General features: G+C 36.0%; 1 protein-coding gene across 4 annotated transcripts in view; it reads left to right on the top strand.

Moving 5' to 3' along the window:
* The window catches only part of LOC115760392 (synaptosomal-associated protein 25), a 298,733-nt gene that overhangs the window by 150,717 nt on the left and 133,702 nt on the right, over positions 1-14,314 (top strand). Inside the window, exon 4 of one of the 4 annotated variants that reach the window (XM_030701692.1) lies at positions 2,465-2,513. The exons of 2 other annotated variants lie outside the window; for them this stretch is intronic. In XM_030701692.1, coding sequence (XP_030557552.1) covers positions 2,465-2,513 — 49 coding nt within the window. Of the gene's footprint in view, positions 1-2,464; positions 2,514-8,345; positions 8,391-14,314 lie in introns of those variants that run through there. One more of the 4 variants, XM_030701691.1, reaches the window with a different exon arrangement.

Here is a 14,314-nt window from a genome sequence, read left to right as displayed (position 1 = left end):
CTTCTACAGACGCCCTGCCTTTTCCAGCCCGAACTCCTGGGCGATGGCCACCAGCTCCTCCTTGCGCCGATGGTGGATCCAGCGCACACCTACCCCTAGAGCTAGAGTCACCAAACTTGACATATAGCTTCCAAAATAGAATATATATATGCATTTGATATTGGAAGAAGAGGGTTCAGGGTATCCGCTAGTCGGGAGCTCCCGACTAGAACCTCTTACTTGTTTTTTTTTTTATTATAATTAAATATTCACCACATAACAGAAAATAACAATAATAGTTTACCTATAACAATATTAACAAGAAAGAGGTTCTAGTCGGGAGCTCCCGACTAGGGAATACCCTGAACCCTCTTATTCCAACACCAAATGAAGTAATATAGATACATTTAAACAAGTAAGAGGTTTTAGTCGAGAGCTTCCGAACAGGGAATACCCTGAACTCTCTACTCCAACACCAAATAAATTAAAAAAAAGTTGCCTTGGCAGAGTTTAAATTCGCAACTGGCCGAATTACTAGCTGTCGACTATACTCAACAGCCACACCAGCAACAAAAAAAAAAAAAATAAATAAATACTTTCCCCGATAGGGCTCGAACTCGCGACAGACCGCACCACTTGCTATGCCTTCACTCAGCAGCCACACCAACAATCAAGTACTTATGATAAAAAAAAGGAACTAAAATAACATTACACAAAAAATATGCAATTACAATGCTATTAGAATGCGAAGCAGACGACATGAAGAATACATATACTTTATGGGGTCGGAGATGTCTCCTTCTATGCGTTACACATTTCACGACAAAATTATAATACCCTCTGCAAGGGTATAAATATTATTTGAATACTCAAAATTCATGCTACATAAATTGGCTCACTAGAATAGCACACTTGTCGAAAAATCATAATTAATGTTGGATATTTTGTATTTACTCACTAAGCTAAGTAAGTTTAAAATGAAAAAAGTTATTTCAAACCAATTTAGTTATCATTATTAAAGAGTACAGCCCCCACGATTCAGGATAACTTCATATATCCTGTTTTGTAGGGAATCATACAAGCGCTTGATATAATCAAGCTTTGACGATAATTGTGGCGTGGTTGGGGGCGTTATTATGTTGAAACTTCCACTGTAACATTCCAAACAACTTTCTCACTTCAGGAAAAGCCTGTTTCAAAACGTTTTCGTTTTGGTAGTCAAAAATTGGACCTGGAGCGTCCCATTATATGAAATTGCTACCCAAATAATACGCCGCTCACTCGACTATGCAATCAATCATGTTTATGCTCTTCCTTCCTTAAATCGTTTCCCGTCGGAGATTAGAATTTGGTGCCACTCCCGCTGCATGGTCATATTGCCTCGGGAAAACAATCGCTACTCCTTTCGAGCACAGTTCAATGGTGTTTTTTTTTTAGTTTTTGACGTTTTAGGTGTCCTGTCTTCGAAATAACCCGTTCAACTGTAGGAACACTGGCAATAACAGCCGATTTCCCCTTTATTTTGGCAGCGGAGTCATGCTAGTTCGACGCACTCCTCAAAGTAGCTATTTTATCAGCCGATGAAACTACGCATGATTTCCACCTTTCATATTATTTCAGAAAGGCCGCACTCCTTGAAAGTTTTGATTTTGCCTCTTTCCTCATTGTTTAATGGCTTTGCACGTCCCGTTTTGGGCTTATTTACAGAATATCAACCCAAGTAATGGAAGTCTTTAAGTAAGTGTACTTGTCGCTTTCGAAACTGAGCGAAAAGTGAAGATGAAACAGGGGGTGCTTTTCAAATGAGCCAAATATTTTGAGCGTTTATTATGCAAGTTAATAGGAGTCGTCTATTAAAAATCCGAATTCCCAAACTATAACTTTTTTTTTTCCTGGAACAGGATATTAGAAACAAAATGCAAATTTTACAACTAAGTGCATTATTCTGTGATCTATACGCATTTTCACATTTCAAGAAAGGGGCGCTATTCAAGTGATCGGCAGTGTATATTAGAAAATTAGCACATCCCGAAATTGTCTAATTTTGCCAAGATATCTTTTGAAATCACCCAAATTTTCATACTTTTCTTGCCCAATAATTTTTACGTGCTTGTACGATTTTGGTTATATGTAATAAGTGATACGGTATCAATAATATATATATATATTTATGGGATCTCCTTCTATGCTTTGCAAATTTGTGAACATTTATATTACTTTCTACAAGGTCATAAATGGGCCCTTGAACGGTAACTTGGGTCAGTCGAAACAAGACATATTGTGCAATGTTTTCCCGATTTTAAAAGTTATCGGACTCTACACAATGCTTTATCACATTTCCTCTATGTGATGCGTAGCAAATATATCTGATTTAACTAAAAAAATAAATTCACTAAATTTTGAACACGAAATAAAAATATGAACATTTTTAATGGAATCTCCCATTATGGTACTAATTTTAAAATAAACATGTATTTCTATTTAGAGCGCGGAAGTTGGGATGCGAAGCATTGTTATGTTGGACGAGCAAGGAGGTAAGACATCTAAAGTAAAGGAAACAGAAAATATACCCAACTGATAAAAGTATATAATAATATTACATTTTATCTCAAAAAGTAGCATGTTATCAGCGCTATTTATTTATCTTGCTTAGCCTTTAAGCATACCCCTAGCATATGCCTAAATTAGAAATGTTGATAAAGCTGGTTGCCCAGGGCAATGCCACCTTTGATGAATTTAGCCAAAATTAGATATTTTTAGGTATTGCTTTAACAATTTGAGTATTTTTCTTGAGACACTTGAACACTTGTATGATGGAAAAGCACTCAGGACCATCATTCTTTTAAGTTCCGTAATGTTCCATAAATATATCATTGTTGTTTTTTGGCTGTTTGTCTAAGCTTATTTGATAAAACCGATTAAAACAATTAAAATAGCACAACAGAAAACAATACAATCGCAACTGCAATGTTTTTGAATTCAATAAAGACCCGCGTAAATGTGTGTGTGAACATGTATACAGAAATTCATGCAATTTGTGCTAGCTGCTTCAAACGAGTGGCCAACCAAAACTTCTGTGTTTCTTAACCGATCATAGTTAGTTATCGATTATCGGAAACAAACTTGTACTGCGTATGGTATGTGAGTGCATTCCAAATTTCAAGTTTCTAGCGCTAATTGGTTCAGATATCCTTGCGGTCATACCTACGGACGGACAGACACACCGACATGGCTAGCTCGACTCGGCGTTTGATGCTGATCAAGAGTATATATGGGGTCGAAGATGCCTTTTACTGGCTGTTAAATACATTTGCACAAAAACGTTATATCCTTTTTACCCATTTTCGATGGGTACAAAAATATAGCAGCAATAAAGTCCCTTACACTTTAAAAAATAATTATCGTTGGTGATATGCGATGACATAGTGTTAATAGGTTATAGGCCGTAACGTAAATTGATTCCTTGAGGAGCATCCAAGGGGTGTTAGTCAGTGTAGCAGACTGTCAGACAGCATATATCTGCGCTAAAAAAGCACAGCACAAGTCCGATTTGGGGTAACAGCTCGTTCCTTCTTAATTTAGCTTTCTGTTACCGCTGGATCCACATCACAGATCGTTTTGAATCAAGAATTATGTTTTTCTACTTGGTTTTTTTTTGATAACTTCAGGTGCGTTTCTACTAGAACTGTGAGCTGTAGGCTCAGAATTGGCATCAAGGAAAGTGAGCTTAGGTACGCAGCTCTAGCGAACAGTCCTTATGGATATTTCATTATGTTCGGTTAGTATTTCGCAGAATAAAGATGAGAACTGTCTTCTTAGCTTAACACATATTGAATTAAAATTTCAGAAGTTGACTCGATAGACATCTGTCCATTAATATCCTTTGCTAATTTATAAAGACTTTACATTTTCTTTTTGAACTGATCGACCTCGTGTGTCCACAAGAAGTTGCGGGTACACCTTGGAGCGTAGCTCATTTGAAAAAAGTTTTCCCTAGCTTAGTCGCAGATCCGAAAAGAGAGTGGGAATTTAAAATCCGATTACACTCAATTACAGATTAAACAATGACAGTAACTAAATAACATAACACCTTTTATTTTATTTAGTTATTTATTAATGGTCGACAAAAACGAGCGGCTTTCTAATCATTTAATGTATCAAGCCATGAAAATTAACTGTCAAAAGCCTAATTAAAATACACTTTTTCCAATAACACCACCGACCGATGGTGGTGTTTTATTTGCCCGTCCGGCTAGTTATTCCCCTTTTCACAGGTAATTTTGTCAGTGACATTAAAAGAGCCTACAGCTAAGAATGAGTTAGTAGAAAAAAGTTAAAATTAGAAATAATTTTAATTTCCAATATTATATATTAATAATATTATTTGTAAGAAAATAAAGAAAAAGAAAAGAATGAAGTTAATCATAAAGTAAGGAAACTAAATATATAGATTGTTAAGTAGATAGAATATGGAGATAGTGATTGGAAATCACCGACTGATTTGAGAACTCATCCTGAAAGCAACGATTTTATTGGGTGTAGAAAGAGTTCGGTGGAAAGAACGTAATACAAACAATTGAAATTTGTACATAGTACACGAAAAGAATTGTGCATAGCGTAATCTATTGTGCACGTGGGTAGGAATAAGGAACGATATTTCCTGGTAGGTCTAAACGTTACAGAAAATTAAAGACGCCCTAACAGAAAAGAGGAATCTATGTCGCCAGCAATCAACTTATGAACAAAGGCAAAGTATTGTCCTACGATTGGTTAACGGCGGAAGCTCAAGAAGAAGGAGGCTGCTGGAGTAGGGGTCCCAATTTAAGCCTCGTGAGGCAAAAAACAGAAATTGCGTTATGAAAGGATCGTTAAACTCTTTAGGCCAACGTTTTATGTATCCAAGTACATTTTTGGCCTCAATAACAATTGTACCTTTAAAAAGATTTTTACAAAGTTTAGCATCAAAAAGAACGCCTAGATCCCTAACTATAATTATACATTACACTGGAGTACTATCGATTGTATAACTAACAAGATAAGGTGTAGTACGATTGAACAATTTAGATGCAATTTATTAGTCGAACACCAAAGTTGCATAGCGTTCAAATCATTTTGTAAACGAGAGTGATGTAGGTGATAAGTGTATGAAATAATAAGTTTCAGATAGTCCGCATACATAAGTATATAACCAAGGGGAGATCATTTAAAAAAAGAGTAAAGGGTTAAGGTCAGCATTACTTTTTGGGTCCTACTTATTAAAGAAAAGAAATCCAATGCAAAAAAGATGAAGGGAAACCTAAACAATCAAGTTTAAGGAGTAAAATATTATAGTTCACAGAGTCAAACGCCTTAAGCGTTAATAAAATGAAGTCAGTGTAAATGACATCAGTTTGCATTTAAGAAAAGAAACCAAGGAAGTAAATTCAAGCAGGTTGGTTGTTGTTCATCGATTCTTTACGAATCCGTTTTGACCAGGTGAGACAACTGATTTGCAGAAATGTTACAAATTGGAAGTGCTAATTTGTAAAATCATTTTGGCATAACGGACAGTTTTATAATGTCCCCGTAATTTTTTATATCACGCGAATCCCTCCTAACTGACCGCGGCGTAATGTACGACATGAGTTCCGAAGTGCAAAACGAATACAAACTACGACCGTATGCAAATACTATCTACTGCTTAATAGTCAAGAATAGAACACTTTATACGAGGAATGGAAGACTCCGAGAAGAATACTCGGTAATGCTTGTTATAATCATCACAGAGAAAACTCAACAGTTTTGAAGTGATAAAGGTGTATAATTACGTGTTAATCTAGGCGGGACAGATAAGTTTAATTATCTAATCAACCTAGAGGAGTCGATTTCACCCATAATTAGCTTATGAGTAATTATTACACCACGTATAATTTTACGATTAATTAAAGACGGAAGATTCACTATCATAAGTCTGCCGCTAACCTCACACGAAGGGCAAGCAACAAGAATTATTTCTGTACAGATTCAATTCTGTCATGATGAATAGAATATTGTGGTGACCAGATACAAGAGGCATACTCAAGAATAGTACCAAAGATATATAAAGGGTCTTTGTCGTATACGGATCGTCAAATTATTTCGACCATCGCTTGATGGAACCCAAAACAATTCTGGCCTTATTGACCACTATCGTAACATGGGAGTCGAATTTGAGTTTATGATCCATAATGACGCCAAGATCATTAACTTCATTACAAGTACTATTGACACGCACGAGAGGTAAGCTATCAAGGATGATAGAAACCAATTGGGGAGAGAGTCAATAATTACATCAGCAGCAGCTTAAATTAAAGAGGTTGGCTAGACACCAAGACTGAAAGCATCAATGTCGGCTTGTTAAAAATAGCATGATACCATATCCTTAAATGCAAGGAATAATATAATTAAAGCATTATCAGCATACATTAATAATTGATAGTGAGACAGAATCGAAGGAAGGTTATTGATGAAAAGAGTAAATAGTAACGGGCCAAGAGGAACACGGGAAGTCACCAGAATATGTTAAGAAAATAAATTGCTGAACATAACCTTTTGGGGTTTGTAACGCAAATTCTCTGAAATCCAGGTCAAGGTATTGACTGGGCCGCCAAGAAGGCATAATTTATGAAGCAGAAAGTTGACAGAGTCAAAAGCCTTGCTGAAATTAGTATAGATGACGTCAGTCTGCATTCTTTTCTTAACCCATCAATTACCAGCGAAGTAAACTCAAGAGGGTTAGTGGTTGTAGATCTACGCTTCACAAACCCCTGGGAAATAACAAAACTACATTATTGTTACAGTTGAGATGTAATGATTCTCTTATTGCGGATAGTTTGGAAATCTCTATAGTTTTCGACATCGCACTTACTCCCTTATTTATGGAGAGGGAAAATGTATGCTTATTTCCAAATTGTCAGAAAAGTATATGCTTAAATACAATTCAAAAAGTTTTAAGACAGGTTTAAATAGTTTACAAGCAGAAACACCATCAGGGCCCGGTGAGTAAGCCGGCCTGATTGTTTTCTTTCCAAAGAGATAGAAAGACAAAAGATTTAAGGGATACATTAATAAGCTTTAGCTTGGACGAAGTAGGGAAGATCTACAGTCCCTGAGTAGACAGCTAGGAATATTGTCTCTCACTCGACTATGCAATCAATCATGTTTATGCTCTTCCTTCCTTAAATCGTTTCCCGTCGGAGATTAGAATTTGGTGCCACTCCCGCTGCATGGTCATATTGCCTCGGGAAAACAATCGCTACTCCTTTCGAGCACAGTTCAATGGTGTTTTTTTTTTAGTTTTTGACGTTTTAGGTGTCCTGTCTTCGAAATAACCCGTTCAACTGTAGGAACACTGGCAATAACAGCCGATTTCCCCTTTATTTTGGCAGCGGAGTCATGCTAGTTCGACGCACTCCTCAAAGTAGCTATTTTATCAGCCGATGAAACTACGCATGATTTCCACCTTTCATATTATTTCAGAAAGGCCGCACTCCTTGAAAGTTTTGATTTTGCCTCTTTCCTCATTGTTTAATGGCTTTGCACGTCCCGTTTTGGGCTTATTTACAGAATATCAACCCAAGTAATGGAAGTCTTTAAGTAAGTGTACTTGTCGCTTTCGAAACTGAGCGAAAAGTGAAGATGAAACGGGGGGTGCTTTTCAAATGAGCCAAATATTTTGAGCGTTTATTATGCAAGTTAATAGGAGTCGTCTATTAAAAATCCGAATTCCCAAACTATAACTTTTTTTTTTCCTGGAACAGGATATTAGAAACAAAATGCAAATTTTACAACTAAGTGCATTATTCTGTGATCTATACGCATTTTCACATTTCAAGAAAGGGGCGCTATTCAAGTGATCGGCAGTGTATATTAGAAAATTAGCACATCCCGAAATTGTCTAATTTTGCCAAGATATCTTTTGAAATCACCCAAATTTTCATACTTTTCTTGCCCAATAATTTTTACGTGCTTGTACGATTTTGGTTATATGTAATAAGTGATACGGTATCAATAATATATATATATATTTATGGGATCTCCTTCTATGCTTTGCAAATTTGTGAACATTTATATTACTTTCTACAAGGTCATAAATGGGCCCTTGAACGGTAACTTGGGTCAGTCGAAACAAGACATATTGTGCAATGTTTTCCCGATTTTAAAAGTTATCGGACTCTACACAATGCTTTATCACATTTCCTCTATGTGATGCGTAGCAAATATATCTGATTTAACTAAAAAAATAAATTCACTAAATTTTGAACACGAAATAAAAATATGAACATTTTTAATGGAATCTCCCATTATGGTACTAATTTTAAAATAAACATGTATTTCTATTTAGAGCGCGGAAGTTGGGATGCGAAGCATTGTTATGTTGGACGAGCAAGGAGGTAAGACATCTAAAGTAAAGGAAACAGAAAATATACCCAACTGATAAAAGTATATAATAATATTACATTTTATCTCAAAAAGTAGCATGTTATCAGCGCTATTTATTTATCTTGCTTAGCCTTTAAGCATACCCCTAGCATATGCCTAAATTAGAAATGTTGATAAAGCTGGTTGCCCAGGGCAATGCCACCTTTGATGAATTTAGCCAAAATTAGATATTTTTAGGTATTGCTTTAACAATTTGAGTATTTTTCTTGAGACACTTGAACACTTGTATGATGGAAAAGCACTCAGGACCATCATTCTTTTAAGTTCCGTAATGTTCCATAAATATATCATTGTTGTTTTTTGGCTGTTTGTCTAAGCTTATTTGATAAAACCGATTAAAACAATTAAAATAGCACAACAGAAAACAATACAATCGCAACTGCAATATTTTTGAATTCAATAAAGACCCGCGTAAATGTGTGTGTGAACATGTATACAGAAATTCATGCAATTTGTGCTAGCTGCTTCAAACGAGTGGCCAACCAAAACTTCTGTGTTTCTTAACCGATCATAGTTAGTTATCGATTATCGGAAACAAACTTGTACTGCGTATGGTATGTGAGTGCATTCCAAATTTCAAGTTTCTAGCGCTAATTGGTTCAGATATCCTTGCGGTCATACCTACGGACGGACAGACACACCGACATGGCTAGCTCGACTCGGCGTTTGATGCTGATCAAGAGTATATATGGGGTCGAAGATGCCTTTTACTGGCTGTTAAATACATTTGCACAAAAACGTTATATCCTTTTTACCCATTTTCGATGGGTACAAAAATATAGCAGCAATAAAGTCCCTTACACTTTAAAAAATAATTATCGTTGGTGATATGCGATGACATAGTGTTAATAGGTTATAGGCCGTAACGTAAATTGATTCCTTGAGGAGCATCCAAGGGGTGTTAGTCAGTGTAGCAGACTGTCAGACAGCATATATCTGCGCTAAAAAAGCACAGCACAAGTCCGATTTGGGGTAACAGCTCGTTCCTTCTTAATTTAGCTTTCTGTTACCGCTGGATCCACATCACAGATCGTTTTGAATCAAGAATTATGTTTTTCTACTTGGTTTTTTTTTGATAACTTCAGGTGCGTTTCTACTAGAACTGTGAGCTGTAGGCTCAGAATTGGCATCAAGGAAAGTGAGCTTCGGTACGCAGCTCTAGCGAACAGTCCTTATGGATATTTCATTATGTTCGGTTAGTATTTCGCAGAATAAAGATGAGAACTGTCTTCTTAGCTTAACACATATTGAATTAAAATTTCAGAAGTTGACTCGATAGACATCTGTCCATTAATATCCTTTGCTAATTTATAAAGACTTTACATTTTCTTTTTGAACTGATCGACCTCGTGTGTCCACAAGAAGTTGCGGGTACACCTTGGAGCGTAGCTCATTTGAAAAAAGTTTTCCCTAGCTTAGTCGCAGATCCGAAAAGAGAGTGGGAATTTAAAATCCGATTACACTCAATTACAGATTAAACAATGACAGTAACTAAATAACATAACACCTTTTATTTTATTTAGTTATTTATTAATGGTCGACAAAAACGAGCGGCTTTCTAATCATTTAATGTATCAAGCCATGAAAATTAACTGTCAAAAGCCTAATTAAAATACACTTTTTCCAATAACACCACCGACCGATGGTGGTGTTTTATTTGCCCGTCCGGCTAGTTATTCCCCTTTTCACAGGTAATTTTGTCAGTGACATTAAAAGAGCCTACAGCTAAGAATGAGTTAGTAGAAAAAAGTTAAAATTAGAAATAATTTTAATTTCCAATATTATATATTAATAATATTATTTGTAAGAAAATAAAGAAAAAGAAAAGAATGAAGTTAATCATAAAGTAAGGAAACTAAATATATAGATTGTTAAGTAGATAGAATATGGAGATAGTGATTGGAAATCACCGACTGATTTGAGAACTCATCCTGAAAGCAACGATTTTATTGGGTGTAGAAAGAGTTCGGTGGAAAGAACGTAATACAAACAATTGAAATTTGTACATAGTACACGAAAAGAATTGTGCATAGCGTAATCTATTGTGCACGTGGGTAGGAATAAGGAACGATATTTCCTGGTAGGTCTAAACGTTACAGAAAATTAAAGACGCCCTAACAGAAAAGAGGAATCTATGTCGCCAGCAATCAACTTATGAACAAAGGCAAAGTATTGTCCTACGATTGGTTAACGGCGGAAGCTCAAGAAGAAGGAGGCTGCTGGAGTAGGGGTCCCCATTTAAGCCTCGTGAGGCAAAAAACAGAAATTGCGTTATGAAAGGATCGTTAAACTCTTTAGGCCAACGTTTAATGTATCCAAGTACATTTTTGGCCTCAATAACAATTGTACCTTTAAAAAGATTTTTACAAAGTTTAGCATCAAAAAGAACGCCTAGATCCCTAACTATAATTATACATTACACTGGAGTACTATCGATTGTATAACTAACAAGATAAGGTGTAGTACGATTGAACAATTTAGATGCAATTTATTAGTCGAACACCAAAGTTGCATAGCGTTCAAATCATTTTGTAAACGAGAGTGATGTAGGTGATAAGTGTATGAAATAATAAGTTTCAGATAGTCCGCATACATAAGTATATAACCAAGGGGAGATCATTTAAAAAAAGAGTAAAGGGTTAAGGTCAGCATTACTTTTTGGGTCCTACTTATTAAAGAAAAGAAATCCAATGCAAAAAAGATGAAGGGAAACCTAAACAATCAAGTTTAAGGAGTAAAATATTATAGTTCACAGAGTCAAACGCCTTAAGCGTTAATAAAATGAAGTCAGTGTAAATGACATCAGTTTGCATTTAAGAAAAGAAACCAAGGAAGTAAATTCAAGCAGGTTGGTTGTTGTTCATCGATTCTTTACGAATCCGTTTTGACCAGGTGAGACAACTGATTTGCAGAAATGTTACAAATTGGAAGTGCTAATTTGTAAAATCATTTTGGCATAACGGACAGTTTTATAATGTCCCCGTAATTTTTTATATCACGCGAATCCCTCCTAACTGACCGCGGCGTAATGTACGACATGAGTTCCGAAGTGCAAAACGAATACAAACTACGACCGTATGCAAATACTATCTACTGCTTAATAGTCAAGAATAGAACACTTTATACGAGGAATGGAAGACTCCGAGAAGAATACTCGGTAATGCTTGTTATAATCATCACAGAGAAAACTCAACAGTTTTGAAGTGATAAAGGTGTATAATTACGTGTTAATCTAGGCGGGACAGATAAGTTTAATTATCTAATCAACCTAGAGGAGTCGATTTCACCCATAATTAGCTTATGAGTAATTATTACACCACGTATAATTTTACGATTAATTAAAGACGGAAGATTCACTATCATAAGTCTGCCGCTAACCTCACTAGAAGGGCAAGCAACAAGAATTATTTCTGTACAGATTCAATTCTGTCATGATGAATAGAATATTGTGGTGACCAGATACAAGAGGCATACTCAAGAATAGTACCAAAGATATATAAAGGGTCTTTGTCGTATACGGATCGTCAAATTATTTCGACCATCGCTTGATGGAACCCAAAACAATTCTGGCCTTATTGACCACTATCGTAACATGGGAGTCGAATTTGAGTTTATGATCCATAATGACGCCAAGATCATTAACTTCATTACAAGTACTATTGACACGCACGAGAGGTAAGCTATCAAGGATGATAGAAACCAATTGGGGAGAGAGTCAATAATTACATCAGCAGCAGCTTAAATTAAAGAGGTTGGCTAGACACCAAGACTGAAAGCATCAATGTCGGCTTGTTAAAAATAGCATGATACCATATCCTTAAATGCAAGGAATAATATAATTAAAGCATTATCAGCATACATTAATAATTGATAGTGAGACAGAATCGAAGGAAGGTTATTGATGAAAAGAGTAAATAGTAACGGGCCAAGAGGAACACGGGAAGTCACCAGAATATGTTAAGAAAATAAATTGCTGAACATAACCTTTTGGGGTTTGTAACGCAAATTCTCTGAAATCCAGGTCAAGGTATTGACTGGGCCGCCAAGAAGGCATAATTTATGAAGCAGAAAGTTGACAGAGTCAAAAGCCTTGCTGAAATTAGTATAGATGACGTCAGTCTGCATTCTTTTCTTAACCCATCAATTACCAGCGAAGTAAACTCAAGAGGGTTAGTGGTTGTAGATCTACGCTTCACAAACCCCTGGGAAATAACAAAACTACATTATTGTTACAGTTGAGATGTAATGATTCTCTTATTGCGGATAGTTTGGAAATCTCTATAGTTTTCGACATCGCACTTACTCCCTTATTTATGGAGAGGGAAAATGTATGCTTATTTCCAAATTGTCAGAAAAGTATATGCTTAATACAATTCAAAAAGTTTTAAGACAGGTTTAAATAGTTTACAAGCAGAAACACCATCAGGGCCCGGTGAGTAAGGCCGGCTTACTTCCAAAGAGATAGAAAGACAAAAGATTTAAGGGATACATTAATAAGCTTTAGCTTGGACGAAGTAGGGAAGATCTACAGTCCCTGAGTAGACAGCTAGGAATATTGTCAGCCCAGAAGAGTAAGAATATTTTAAAAAATGTACAGCAGAAAGAAGAGAGGAATGGGAAATAATATGTATATAGAACTAGAGGAAGTAAGATTAGAACGGTATAAATTAATATTAGGATAGACAGAAGAGTAAAATGGTTGAAAAAAATGATCCATTCCGAGAGAAAAAGAAAATGGCAAACTTAAAGATCAACGCTTCGAGCTTACAAAATTATAAACCTATTTGAGATTTTGGAAAAAGTGCCACTTGCAACGAGGAAGAATATTCATCCAATACTCGAACCAAGTTATAAAACTTTTTAAAATATTTACTTGATATTTGCTAGGTCTGATAGTCTCCCAGTAAACCAGGTTGGCTTTAAAGAAGCAATTGAAGGAATTGAGTATGGAATAGAAACTCCTAAGATGGAATTCAGGGTGTTATACAAAAAATCAATAGCAATATTCATATTAGCCATCTCATAAAAAAACATCGAAGCGGTTGCATGAATACGTTTATTAAGCAAGGAATCGTTGCGGAAGCAACGCTGGGGCTTCTTGGAAGCTGATGACTATGAAATAAGAGGATTGCAACTGAACATTGCAAAGGAAGGGACCTGGACACATTAGCAATAAGGTAATCGTTTACAAATACAATATCAAGTGTTTTATTCAAATGATTAGAAATTGAACTGATTTGAAACAACGAAAGGTCTAGCAAGCAATCTATGAAGTCATGCTATGCTGAGGGTACTAGATCATCTTCGTCAGTGAATAATGACCAGGAGTTATTCGGTAAATTCAAACAAGAAATAGGTTCTAGTCGGGAGCCCCCGACTAGGGAGTACCCTGAACCCTCTTATTCCAACACCAAATAAATTAAAAAAAACAAAAATCCCTTGGCAGGGTTCGAACACGCAGCTGACCGCATTACTTGCTGTCGACTATACCCAACAGCCACACCAGCAAAAAAAAAAAAAAAAAAAAAAACATTTCCTGGTAGGGCTCGACTCGAACTCGCGGCAGACCGCACCACTTGCTATGCCTCCACTCAGCAGCCACACCAATAATTAAGTGCTTATGATAAAAAAAAGAAACTAAAATAGCATTACAGAAAAAAGTCGCTATTAACATGCTGTAAGATTGCGAAGCAGACGCGCATGAATGTGTGTGTACATGTATACAGAAATTCTTGAAGTATTCGCTAGCTGTGCCATCCAATAGCGCCGATCTTTCTTAACCGATCTTTATGAAATTTTCTCCAGTATATCTTATTGTACCATACAATGTTTGTGTATTCTGGTGGCGGTAAAATGAAAGATACTTGACATTTAT

Source organism: Drosophila novamexicana, unplaced genomic scaffold (genome assembly GCF_003285875.2).
Source record: "Drosophila novamexicana strain 15010-1031.04,08,12 unplaced genomic scaffold, DnovRS2.1 tig00000434-arrow-pilon, whole genome shotgun sequence".
Lineage (NCBI taxonomy): Eukaryota > Metazoa > Arthropoda > Insecta > Diptera > Drosophilidae > Drosophila > Drosophila novamexicana.
The sequence above is the reverse complement of the archived record's forward strand: the minus strand, read 5'-3'. Positions and strand labels throughout refer to the sequence as shown.